General features: G+C 36.8%; 1 protein-coding gene across 20 annotated transcripts in view; it reads left to right on the forward strand.

Moving 5' to 3' along the window:
* The window catches only part of PLXNB2 (plexin B2), a 398,614-nt gene that overhangs the window by 350,047 nt on the left and 34,094 nt on the right, over positions 1-14,473 (forward strand). For all 20 annotated transcript variants that reach the window (XM_087874217.1, XM_087874206.1, XM_087874218.1 and 17 more), the window contains 6 exons: positions 1,483-1,653; positions 3,028-3,163; positions 5,142-5,357; positions 7,107-7,283; positions 9,104-9,240; positions 10,227-10,327. In XM_087874217.1, the coding sequence (XP_087730343.1) occupies positions 1,483-1,653; positions 3,028-3,163; positions 5,142-5,357; positions 7,107-7,283; positions 9,104-9,240; positions 10,227-10,327 (938 nt within the window). The remainder of the gene's footprint in view (positions 1-1,482; positions 1,654-3,027; positions 3,164-5,141; positions 5,358-7,106; positions 7,284-9,103; positions 9,241-10,226; positions 10,328-14,473) is intronic.

Consider the following 14,473-nt stretch of genomic DNA (forward strand, 5'->3'; position numbering starts at 1 on the left):
CCAAAACAGGCTGCTTTTTGGGCCATTTTCAGGCCGTTTTCCTGGCCAAAATTGGGCCAAAAAATAGCCAGAAAACATCCTGAAAAAAGGCCTGAAAACGGCCCAAAAAAGCTGGATGCATCAGGAAGAGAAGCTGGGTGAGCCAAACCCAGACGTGTCCCAGGTTCCCTCATTCCAGAAGTAGCTACCTCACACTAGCCCCCTTCTTCGCACGGGATTGCCCAGCAATGGAGACAGAGAGGGAGAAGGGGGTGGCATTTCTGTGTGCTCCCAATTCTGTGTGACATTCTCCCCTCAATGCTATCAGCCACCGTTGTCCTCTTCTCCGTCTCCACTGCTGGATGATCCCGTGCGAAGAAGGGGGTTAGCAAAGAGGGGAGAGTGCAAGGTTGTTGCTTCTGGGATGAGGGGACCCGGGAAGCGTCTGGGTCCAGCTTACCCAGCTTCTTTTCCTCTCTCAGCCAGCTTTCCCAGTCTAGCTTGACACAGTCTTTCGCTCACACAGGCACACACACACACACACACACACACACACACACACACAAACAGGTTGGATCTTTCTTTCCCCCCCCCAACGGAAACCCCTGGATTCCCTCCCCAACCCTGCCTGTCCCATACAGGTACCAGCCACACACGTGATGTAGGGTTGGCCACACCCGCTCAGTCACATGACATCCCCCCCAAAGCCAGTCAGAGAACCGGTTGTTAAAAAATTTGGAACCCACCACTGAGTGTAATATATTATACATGTAGTATAAAAAAGACAGCTTCCCATGAAACATCTAAAGGACCATAGATAGGGCAATTCTCAAGCACCTCAATGGGAAGAGATAAGATTGAAACAGTATAAAAAAATGAATGAATGGATAAATGAAATGAAACCATATTCAGTTTCATGGTGAAACTGAACAAAATTTATGTTAACATAACTTCTATCTATGATACAGGCATTTTTTTTTAAAAAAAAAAAGATAACCTAGTCTTATTGAAAAAGCTTGCTGATCGTAGAATCATAAATCACTTCTTTAGGTATTTGTAAGGAAAATGGTTTAGGTATGCAAAAGCCAGAGTGGAAACTTGTACACATCATTAATGCTCACCCATTCTTAATTGATAATATCTTTTCCTAACTAAAAAAGAAGCATTTATTTTTAATCCTCTCCCTTTCACACTGAGCAAAATTACGGTAATCTAATAGTAAGGCTAAATCCCAGGCTAAATTGGACTGAAGCAAATATCCGGAAAGCAGAAATAAATTGAAGAGTACTGCTGTGTTCTCTTCCCCCACAATAGGACACCTGTTTGGGTGGTGAAGGTGGTTTCTCAGGCAACTGATTTTCCTAATCCTTTCTCTTTGAAACTCCTCCTTTCCTTTATCTAGATGTGAAACCCAAAATAGGTTAGTTAGATGTCTTAGTGAACTTGATAAAAAAAAAGTTGTTTTATTGTTGTTGTTTTTCCCTTTCCTCTACTCTTAAATAGTATCTCATTTGGGCAAGAAATCGTTTGTGTTACTGGACCAAACAGCAAGAAGGGGCCTGTGTCTGTAACCTTACAGCATGGAAACACCAAAAAAGAAATACAAAATGTACAATTTACCTATAGTGAAAACCCTACTGTTAGCAAGATCACCCCTGAAGTCAGCATTCGCAGGTAATAAAATGGTTCTGTTTTAAAGATATGTTCAGGTTTAATGAGGTTTTTTTCCCAGTGTAATTATTAGATAACTACTATTTTAGGTCTCGGCAGTCATAATAAATGTAACATAATTGTATCTTTCTTCTAAAATAAAAGTCATCACCTTCAGGGAAGGTAAATGTTTTCATCCATTTAAGAATTAATGAAAAAATTATCAAGCGCTTGTGTGACTGCTTACTTTATCTGAAAAAAGCAAAATTACTGATTTACAAAATTAAAGGAAAACATTCAATGTGATCTTTAATATAGGAAGCTGTTTAAACTGTGTTAAACATTGGCCTATACGGTTCAGTTCTGTTTATGCTTAATACCAGTTCAGTTTAGCGCAGTGCCCACTCAGCATTGGCAATTCTAATATGTGTGTATTTCAACTCCCAGAATTCCTCAGCCAGCATGGGGGAATTCTGGGAGTTGAGCTCCACACATTTTTGCTAAAGCTGAGAAACACTGTTCTTGAATTTTTATCAGTTATATCTGGAGACAAACACAGAAATATGGGTGAAAATCAAAAAAATCTTGATGTTAACTATATAGTTGAAGTTAATTCATTTAAGAAATATACCTTGTCCATAAGGTTTACCAGACTGTTTTAAATTTTCTGCTTCACAGTTTTATTTTTCTAATTAGTGAGACTCTGGGTTGTTTCTGGATAGCATAAGAAAAACAATGCAGACCAAGAGCAACTGAGAAGCAGGGACATGAATGCAATCACAGACCAAAGTTAATGTGTCATATTAGTGTCTTCCCAATTAGTTGGATTCTACGCCATGCATTTATAGCAGTGTTTCTCAATCTTGGCCGCTGGACGATGTGTGGACTTCAACTCCCAGAATTCCCCAGCCAGCAGAGCTGAAGTTGGAGTTGAAGTCCACACATCGTCCAACGGCCAAGATTGAGAAACACTGATCTATAGCTATGTGGTTTTTTTAGTTTCTTGACAGAATATCTGCTTGTTTTATCAATGGTGATATGTAGTAACACAAGCAACTAATAAACATAGTAAATCAGGTTATGATATATGCGGGGGAAGAAACGGTCATAATTTATCTTTTAGTTATATTACTGAGTTTCTGTCACAAGAAAAAGAGCAAAAAGCTGGCATACCATTATTTGGAAAATGCCATCATGCTCTTGGTGGCTCAGATTTTTTTAAAAAAGAAATATGTGTGATAAAATAACATACCTAAAAACTAAGACTACATTTAATGATACTCTTCTGTTATCTACAAACAAGATTCAGTGTAGAATAAAAGCAAGATAGGTATTTTCAAATCCCTGTCTAAAATCAGAAAACATATATTATGTGATTTCTAATTTTGTGTATTTTAGTGGAGGACGAAATATTACTGTACTTGGTGCTGGGTTTGATATCATTCAGAAGTTCTCTGTGGAACTTAAATTCAAGCCTTTTACAGATATATCATCAAGGAGGAGGAGGAGGAGACAAATAGAGAGGCATCAAAAGGTATTACTTATCCTTTGTTTCAAAATACTGTCTAGCTTTGGAATAAGCAAAGCACTTAGATTTATACACCACTCAATAGTACTTTACACCACTCTGAGTACTTTACAATGTCAGCATATTGCCCCCAACAATCTGAGTCCTCATTTTACCAACCTTGGAAGGTTGGAAAGCTTAGTCAACCTTGAGCAGTGGTGGGATTCTGCCGGTTCTAGGGGGTTCGGTCGAACCCTTTGTTAAATTGCTGGCTCGCCCCGCCCCTTGCCCCACCCCTCCGCACCACTATTTATTGCCAATAAATAGTGGTGGGCGAGGGGCGGGCGAACCAGCAATTTAACAAAGGGTTCGGTGTTTTTTTGTAATTTTATTGGTCCGTGGAGCTTCAGCATAGGCTAATTAGCCCTTGCTTAGATCGGCTCCCGACTCTCAGCTGATTTGTTGTTAAGAATGCTATAATGGGCATAAATGATGACCACTCATAAGTGCGAAGACCGGTCAAAAGTGTGAGGACCAGTCAGAAATCACTTTTTTCAGCCCTCTGGGTAGTCCTTTTGTGCATATGGACTACTCAGAGGGCTGAAAAAGTTATTTTTGACTGGTCCTCGCACTTTTGACCAGTCCTCGAACTTAGGACTGTCCTCACATTTTACGTTTTTGCCCTATCTTGTGACCATGGTGAAGAGAAGCAGTTGTGAAATGAGTGACACGGTTGTTAAGAATGCCGCAACGGGCATAAATGTGAGGATGGTCATAAGTGCGAGGACCAGTCAGAAATGACTTTTTTCAGCCCTCTGTAGTCCCTATGCAGATAGCCATGGCCACCCAGTCACATGACCAGCTAGCCACGCCCACCTGGTCACATGACCACCAAGCCACACACCCCAACTAAGCCACGCCCACAGAACCGGTTGTTAAAAAAATTGAATCCCACCACTGACCTTGAGCCCATCAAGATTAAACTCCAGGCTGTGGGCAGAGTTAGCTTGCAATACTGCATTCTAGCCTCTGCTCCACTAGAGTATTTGGAGCCATACTTCCAATATTTAGACTTAGTGGCAAATGATCAGGTATTTCAAGGATTATAGTCAAAAGGCTCTAGAGTTGATTATTTCTACACCCATTAATCCTGAAAAAGGATTAATCTTACCCCATGTTCCCTGTATTCAAGGCAAATTTTAATTAATTTTAGGCATGTGACAACCACTCTTAATAAAGGTAGTCTTTGGCTACAACCATTCATTTAGTGACAGTTTAAAGTTGCAATGGCACTGAAAAAAGTGTCTTATGGCCATTTTTCACAGTTACAATTATTGCAGCATCCCCATGGTTGAGTGATCAAACTTTGGATATTTGGCAATACACCAGGATATAATAAATAATGTTATTTCACCCCCCTGTTGAAAGCAACCAAAACAACCAAGTAATTGAAATATTACCAATAACAAATATTAAAATTATATTTAGAATAGGAAAATAATTGAAATTGTGGGTCCTAATGTTTCAACCATTTTATAAAGTTCATGATAATATATTTATGTTGCAGTTTTGAAGATAGCTTTTTTTCCCCTAACTGAACTTTTCAGGAATTACATTTTATCACATCTTAAAGAAATTTAGCAATCAGGAGATATTCAGTCCAAGGTAAACCCACATATAAGTGTGTTTCTTTCATTGTTTAGGGGGGGAAAACATTGATTTAGTAGGAATATCTTATCAAAAATCATTTATAAAATTCATATATTCACTCTGTATAAGGTGGTGAAAACTATACCAACTGTAATTCTGTTTTCATCATGGCATGCGTTTTTCAGCTACTCTAAAACATCTTGAAGGTGTTGCAGATTTTTACAAACTACAATAGAAATATACTGAAATTTATGAGATTATTTGACGGTTTACAGTACTGGTTTCTTTTCAGATAAAAAATACATAATTTATAAATAGTAACAGCCAATATTCTTTTCCTTTTGTTTTTCTTTAGTTTGAAGGAAAAACCATCTCAAAAATCAACGACACTGCATTAGTCTTCTTATCTCCACCAGTACTGGAGGATCCAGAACATTATCAAATTTTTATACTTATTAAAATGGATGGGCATGTGGTGGAGCGTCAGGATTTTCAATATGTTGCTGATCCAACTTTTGAAAACTTTACTGATGGAGTCAAAAAGCAGGTCAACAAACTTATTCATGCAAAGGTAAATATTGATTTTTATGCTATGTGCTTCATTTTTCTATTATGACCTAGGATTTTTTCAATAAATTTATCCTGATACTTTTTATGTTAATGCCTTGCAGAGGTGGTATTCAGCAGGTTCTGACCAGTTCTGGAGAACCGGTAGTGGAAATTTTGAGTAGTTCGGAGAACTGGTAAATACCACCTCTGACTGGCCCCGCCCCCATCTATTCTCTGCTTCCTGAGTCCCAGCTGATTGGGAGGAAATGGGGATTTTGCAGTAACCTTCCCCTGGAGTGAGGTGGGAATGAAGATTTTACAGTATCCTTCCCCTGCCACGTCCACCAAGCCATGCCCACCAATCCATACCATGCCCACTAAGCCACGCCCACAGAATCGGTAGTAAAAAAAATTGAATCCCACCATTGATCCCTTGGTCCTTCAAGATTAGCTGAATAAGCAAAGCAATAGTTTATAAACAAGATCCAGTTTAGTGGAGGTGATACCTAACACCACATAAATTAAATCAAATAGATGTTAAATATACAAATATTCTTTGGAGGTGTGAGAAAGAGGCTGGAACACATAAACATATGTGGTGAGATTGTAATAATGCACAAAAATATGGGACATGGTGTTTAGGGAAATTAGAGCACTTTTGAATGTATTGTAAATTTAGATATGTCACTGAGAATTGCATTACTGTTGTTGGTGGAAAAACAGGATATAAACGAAACAAAAAAGGAATTGATTGTAAATTTGATAATGGCAGCTATATTAGTAATGGCTAAATATTGGGGACAAAATTGGGATATTCAAAGAAATGAGTGGTATAATGAAATTTGGAGTATGGCAACAAATGATAAATTAACAACAGAAATTGAATTTTAAAAAGGTATGATTAAAGTAAACAATTATGATGAAATATGGGGGGATTTTATAAAAACAGTGTTGGTGGAAGGCAAAGGGAATAAACCTACTCAAGAATATATGTTGTTTTGAAGGAGATAAGGGCACAAATGGAATATATTATATATCTTTTAGATGTTATAGAAGAAGAAATATAAGGAAAAAAATGGTCTCGGGTGGGTGCACAGTAATATTTGTATTTTTTTCCTTTTTTGAATTTAGATTTATATGTATTATGTTTGTATTATTTGTATTCAAAATAAAAAAATAATATTTTTAAAAAAGCAAAATCTAGCTTAGTCACAGACTCTAATAGAGTGATGGCGAAACTTTTCAGCACCGAGTGTCAAAACCGGAACACATGCGCAGGCATGCGCACCGGCCAGCTGGTCTTTGGGTTTCCGGCACTCTGGTGCGCGCAAAGATCAGCTGCTGGCACGCATATGCACACTGGAAACCCAAGGACCAGGTGGACCATGTGCATATGCTCACCGGACACCTGGTCTTCGGGATACCAGCGTTCCAGCACACACAAAGACCAGTCAGCCGGCGTACATGCATGTGCCAGAAACCAGAAGAGCAGCTGGCAACGGCACACATGCCCACAGAGAGAACTCTGCCTGCCACCGCTGGCATGCATGCCATGGGTTCGCCATCATGGCTCTAGTATGTCAACTGCATTGAGTATCTTGATTTAATATGGTTATAAACTCAGCCCGCGTCTTTTCTGATAGACATATACAATAGGTTAATGTATTGGTCTTGAATTTTTTTCCATTGCTCCTTGTACCCATAAACCCTACTTTGAAAAAGATTTAAATTACCAAATAGCTAAAGTGGCTTGTTTTATTTTTCTATCTAGGGTAGTAATCTGAACAAAGCAATGACAATCGACGAGGCACGTGCATTTGTAGGAGAAGAACCCTGCAACATAACAACTCTAACTGAGAAGGATTTATATTGTGAACCACCTGAAGATCAACCTCTACCCAAGCGGAGGCAAAAAAGAGATACGGTCAACAACCTTCCAGAATTCATCGTAGGTCACATTTTTCTATATTTTTTTAGCAACATGATACAGAACAGCCGTGTTAAAATCAAGGCCCGGGAGCCAGATCTGACCCATGTGGCGCTTAGATTTGGCCCACAGGGCCACCCTGGAAACAGCAAAGGACCGGCCTGCAGTGTCTCTGTCAGCGAAAATGTAGCTCACACACGTCCCTCCCTAGTTCCAGGTTCGCTGGCAGAGTGTTTCACGAGGCCATCACAACCAAAAAAGGAGCTCAGGGGTCCGTTTATGCTGGCAGAGTGCTCAGGCCACCACAGGCATCCCCGACATGAGTGATGTCAAGCTGGCCACACCCACCCCGGTCCCCTGAGGTCAAACACAACTTGATAAGGCCCTCAGTGAAATCACGTTTGACACCCCTGATGTAGAATTTAATACAAAAACTTGCAATTATAAGTAATTTTGGTTTTCTCTTAAAATTTATTCAACAAGAATCCCAATTCCATTTGCTATTATCCATTTTCAACAAAATACAAGGAAACTGTTGCCTTTCTTTGCCTAAACCACCTACAATCAAGGTCTACAGATTTTCAGTTTCCCAATCAGCGAGTTCATGATGACTCAGAATTCTAGAGGATGTTGATTTGGGCAAGGTTTCTATAGGCTAAAATTTTTACTTGTATTCATTAACATTCACCTCAATGTCACCTCAATGAAACAGAATGGCATCCCAGGAATCTTCAAGCACATAGCAAAGTGTCAAGTCCTCTTTACTGTGAATTTAGCAGGCATCTCATCTGGACAATTGATGTTAAGCCAAGCTGACAAGTAGTGACCACAATAATAATTTAATTTGAGAGTTCAACAGTCTGTCTGGATTCATTGCTAGCATTAAGCATAGGGTGATCTGTTCAATGTTAGCACTGTATGTTGCCATTGTGATTTATAAACTATAGTTTCTGCTTAACGTATGTGATAATTAGTCCAGTTTGGTAAGTTCAACAAATCATATTTAAAACGAAATATGGTTTAGCATTTTGTTTTTATTTTGCTTTTATACATTGGGTCATCAGTTAACTTTCTAGGGGATCATTTTCTCTATGTGATCCTGCCTACCCAAATGCCATTTATATGGACGTGACCATTAATCTACATTAATCCATAATCTACTCAATTTGGCGTCCACTTTCAAAAGTTATTCTCATATTTCTTGCTTTTTTGGTTTAGAATATTTTTAAATTTTGTCACTATGTTAAATGGTCCATCATTTTAAATTTGTTTATAAAAATTTCATACTGTTTCATTCACAATATACTCCTAGTAGTTTTGGTAAACCTAAACAGATGTGTTTAAATTCTCTCTTTGACATTGTTTTAGTTGATTTAATGTTCTTGTTTATTCTTGTTTTCATCTGGAAACTGTTTTAAGTGCCCTGAAACGGCTGAAAGTAGGATTGAAATGACTGTCAGTTGCTAACAATGGGCATAATTAATCATTTTTAAAACCATTATGATTTGGACTAAATTCAATCTGTGTTTCTATATTTCTTATGTATGGGTCATATTCTGTTTCATTAATTATTGCGACTTTACTGTCTTATAACAAATGTTTTTTTTCAGATTATTTTTCCCAAACTGGTGCATTCCAGATATATTGGGGCCATTTCTCCAAAACTGTTGTCTACACTGGCTGGTAATTCTGAAGGTTTAATCCCAATACATCTGGAATGTGAATTGCATACACCAATGAGCTTTTATTATTTTGATTCTTTTAAATTGCCCAAATGGTTTATAACTAAGCATTGAATGCTTATCAAAATCTGTTTTTAAGAATTGCAATTATCTCCCTAGGTAAAATTTGGCTTCAAAGAATGGGTCCTAGGAAGAGTGGAGTATGCTCAAGTCAGCGATGTACCACTGAGTCTGATCTTGACATTGGTAATTATCCCCATGGTGGCCATTATCATCATCTCAGTCATTTGCTACAGGTAAGTTTTTATTGTCATCAGCTGTTGTACAAATAATAAAGGCAAAACTGATTTTCTGAGAAAAATGTGGGAGGAATCTAGGCAGGCAAAGCTTTCTTTCTTCCCTAAACTTCTCACAGCAGTTATAGAATTTACTCTAAGGATTTAAGGGACAATCCAGAATAGATATGGGAGCTTTTCTTAACTGGCTATTTTCTGACCATATCACACTAAATTGTGTGTGAGAAAGCAAGATAACCTCTTGTTATATATCTTTTCAAGGCAGCTGGTTTTCATTCACATCATACTAAAAATAATGAAAGGCAGGCTTTGGTTTTCCCTTGCAAGGAACTACTCCATAAGAGAAAATGTACAACATATTACTTGGAAGATACATGTGAATTCTGTAGCTAGGGTATTGGGTTCATCCACTCCTGTTCTCAGGGATCTTTGTTAGAAACATCTATCTTGATTTTTGTTCTTTGAAAGTGTTTATTTCCAAAATACTTTAGGCATCACAATTCTTGCATATTATGATTTCATTGTACACAAACATACCCTATGAGTTACTTCCAAGGTGTCTTTTCCATATCATAATTTTTAACATCCATGTGCTAAAAATTGTATTATTTTCTCTCTGGTCTTGTAGATTTGTAGAAAAAAACATATATTTAGGGGGGGAAGATGAAAACATGAAATGATATTTGCATGTGTCTGTGTATTAAAAAGTTGACATCTATGGTTGTTGAGATCCACAGTCGTTAAAAAATATCACTCTGAATATAAATTAAATTCATAAACAAGTTTGGTAAAAGCTAGAAATAATTACAACCTAAACTCACAACAATGTACTTTTGAATAAATACAACAAACATTTAATTAGTTTAGTTCTATGTGTTTATTTTATAGCTTAGGATAAAATATAACCCTGTACTTCTAAAGATACCTCTACTGTTATAAAATGATTTATTTGTAACTTTTCTGAACTTCTTCTCTATACCTTATAGACGGAAAAGCCAACAAGCAGAACGAGAATACGAAAAAATTAAATCACAACTCGAAGGCTTGGAGGAAAGCGTCAGAGATCGGTGCAAAAAGGAATTTACAGGTGTGACTGATGCAGGATTTCTTAGAATTCTTCCGAGAATTCACAAGATGTATTGAATGCCTACTACTGTCTGCTTTAAACTGTCTTTAGAGAATGTGCAGGAAGCAAAAACATTTTTGATTACTACGTTAACTTAACTGTGGCTTACTCTTCTGGCAAATGATCCAAAAGCTATCCATAAAAAGATAATGTATTTTTAAGCATTTACTGTGTTTTTAAAGTAGAAATAAAATAATACATATCAGGAACTAAATCATTGATAATAAAATCCTCAAGATGTTTCTCTTAGGACATAGTAAATCAGTTTGTATTTCAACAGAAAATGAATTAATATTTGAAAGTTATGCTCCTGTTGACTAAAGGGGGAAAAGTAAAATCTCTCTTGAAACGAGCCCAGTTACTAGTGATTCATGGACTCATCCAAGTAGGTTTCTTTGCAACAATGAAGGTTTGTCATTGCTGCCTTCTGGGATATTTTTTTCAATCTATTAACTGCCATAGTATTTCTTGGTCATCTTTCATGTAAGTACTAACAAGGTCTGTACCTGCTTAGCCTTTTGAGGCCAGACAAGGCTGATCAGCTTCACAACTAGCTTCTCACCTGGATAGAGAGGGTTCCAAATATAATTTGATTTGTAGAAGTTTAGTAGAGTTTTAGACTGCAGAAAAAATCTGATAAAATAGAACCAATAATAGAAATTAGTTCTTTGCAGTTACAGACCTTGTTAGTACTTAGATGGAAAATGACCAGGAAATATTAGGGCAGTTAATAGACTGGAACACTGAAAATATTTATTTATTTATTTATTAATGGAACTTGTATGCTGCCCTATCTCCACTGGACTCAGGGCGGCTCACAACAATTAAAACAAAGCAAACAAACCATTAAAACAAAAATACAGGTTAAAATTAACAGAAATTCAATAAAACCCAGTTAAAATTCTTTTTAAAACCCATCAGTCCAGGGCGGCCAGGTGAAATAGCCACATTTTCAGGCCACGGCGGAAAGAGCGAAGGTCGGGGGACACCCGGAGCTCCAGAGGGAGTTGATTCCAGAGGGTGGGTGCGCCCACAGAGAAAGCTCTCTCCCTGGGGTAGACAGCCGACACTGTCTGGCCGACGGCACCCTGAGTAGGCCCTCCCTGTGGGAATGCACAGGGCGATGGGAAGCTGTTGCTGGCTGCAAATGGTCCCCCAAATATTCCGGCCCTAAGCCATATATATATATCCCAAAAGGCAGCAAAGACAAGCCTTTTTCAAAAAGGCATCTCTTTACCCAATATACAGTACTATATCATATGTTAATAAAGAATAAAAACCATATTTATATATCTAAGATAGCAATCAAAGTAGAAATATGCTATCAATCCAGTTTTCAACAAGATTTAAGGAATGCAGCCCAGGTCACATTTAGGCATATGGTGCTTGTGTCAATTTAGCACTTCACAATCTGGAAGTGACTTATCTGAAAACTTCAGTTTGTAAGAATTTTAGACCTAATGATTTCACAGTTCTGGAATTTCCAAATGCACACATCTGTCTTGAATCTATTATGCTCATTATACATTCAAGCCGTCATATTTTGAAGCTGGTGAGAAAGTTTCACCTCTTTGACTCATGGATGCCATTTATGTATGATATTCATGTGCTGGTTCGTTGCTGATAGCAGTTCAAACTCATGTTTGTGAATTTGGGGAAATCATATTGTTGATTTAATTTGGCACTATGCTGCACCCTTAGCAATGACTTCAGCCTACCTAAAGCCATAAAATTGTCATAGGCCTCATAAGATTATTTTTGACTTCCAAGAATAACCCTCAATCATTTGGGGGCTGGCATAGATAGAAGCTGTGTGTAAGTACCAAATCCCAGTTTGATTTATTACACAAGTAGAGCCCAAAATCATGTTGTGTGTATTATACTGAAGTCAGTTTTTTCTTTAGCATAAGGTACAAATATATCTTTTTGTCCAACACAAAGAACATGCCAATATATTACATTTAATCCTTACTAATTCTGTCTAGTCTTTTGCCTTGAACTTTGAAATTACTTTTCTTCTTTGATTTTTTTTTCTTTCCACTGATTATTCAGTTCTATTATCTAGTTCTTTGTCAACAGATAACTACGTTTGGGCTGCTACCAGTCAGGAATCTTAGAATCTCTTGTAGATGCTAAATTGTTCACTGAACAGTCAATTTCTTATTTTTTTTATTGCTATAGTCAACAGAAATTTCTGAGGTGGCAGGCTATTAGATTAATTAACTTGAAGATCTTGTCAGCAATAAGTGGACAAAGTAATTGTCCCCTGTGTCAAATTTAAAAGAAATTTGTTTGACCTAATGTGTTTTCTCTGATCTTTGTTAAATCACAGATATCAGTCTTAGCTCTGCTGACCACTAACATACATATAATTTATACTAAAATTAACAGTCCTTGCACTTAAGACTGTCTCATCATCCCTAAGATGACATGATCAAAATTTAGACATGTGGCAACTGGTAGGGATTTATAATAGTTGAAAGACTTGAATCATCTTGAATTATCATCCCACCAGGCTTGAAATTTTAGGTCTGGATAGCCTCGAAATATGCCATCTACATTCTGACCTATGCTTAGTTCGTAAGATTATTTACCAAAACATTCTACCTGTAAATGAGTACTTTAATTTCAACCGTAATAATACAAGGGCTATCAATAGATTCAAACTCAATGTAAATCCCTTTAATCTTGATTGTAGAAAATACAACTTCTGCAATAGAGTAGTAAATGTCTGGAACACTCTACCTGATCCTGTTGTTAGTCTCTCTAATCCCCATACCTTTTACCTTAAAACGTATACCATGGACCTTTCATGTTTCTTAAGAGGTGCCTAAGTGGGCGTGCATAAGCACACCAGCGTGCCTACCATCCCTGTCCTACTGTCCTCATTTATATGAATCATTCTATGTGTTTATGGCTATGTTTTGCTTATTTATTTTCTTTTATATGTGTCCATGTCTATGTCTATACTGTTACTTGTTTCCTTGTACTTGTTGACAAACAAACAAACAAATCTGGTTGCCATTAGCAACATTCCTAGCCATAATTCTCAAAGACGATGGTGGAAGCCATACTCGCTTAATAACCGCATGATGCACTTAACAATTGCAATGATTCATTTAATAACTGTGGCAAAATCATTTTAAAATCAAGTGCAATTCACAGCCACCTTGATGAGCAATGGAAGTTCTGATCCCAATTACAGTTGTAAAATAAGGACTATTTGTAACACAGACATATAAACCCTTTCTGTAATCTTAATACACACATACACACACACATGTAATATATACACTACTGTTCTATCAATAATCTGAAAATTTCACCAACTAATACCTCTCTATTGTCATCACATCTTTCTTCTATGTTTATATAGCAAAATACTGAACAATAAAGAAATCACAGAACATTTTCTTTCATCCAACTCAATTGTGAACCATTACCTTAAATATTCTAATTATTCTCATCCATGCTTTAGTTCTATCACATAGAGTACCTCTCAACAAACGATCTTCAAGTCCATACTTATATATAGGAGTCAGGCTTCTTTACTTTATCATATACTTTTTCTAATTTTTCTAATTTACAAATGTACAATATATTTACTGTCATTCATGCATACGTTTCTCACTGACCTGCTAAAGAGCAAAATGGAATACTCTATTAAGGATGATTTTTTTTTCATTCTGAACTAATATTTATAGCATTTATTTTGGTTTCACCCTTTAAGATACCAGTAATTACCAGATGAATGCTTAAAATAATTATTCCAGCATTCATCACATCAGCTTCATTCCAAATCAATTCATAATTTATATATATTACATTAAAATATATTACAAACTTACTTGTTTAGCCAACTTCTAAAATACTTTTTCTTATTTTCATCAAAATGAAAGTATAAAATTCTACACTTTATCTGCCTCTTTCAATCTTAACTGTTCCTTGATGTTTGTCTACACTTTTTGCAACTCTTTTATACAGTATCTTTCTCTTATTTTTATTTGCAGAAAATAAATAGATGCATTTTTCTCATGTATTGCATCTTTCTTTTTACTGTTCTACCAAGCACCCTTATTCATACTTTTCACTCGCATAATTTTGTGG

This window comes from Pantherophis guttatus, chromosome 7 (assembly GCF_059756535.1).
Source record: "Pantherophis guttatus breed Tessera chromosome 7, ASM5975653v1, whole genome shotgun sequence".
Taxonomy (NCBI): domain Eukaryota; kingdom Metazoa; phylum Chordata; class Lepidosauria; order Squamata; family Colubridae; genus Pantherophis; species Pantherophis guttatus.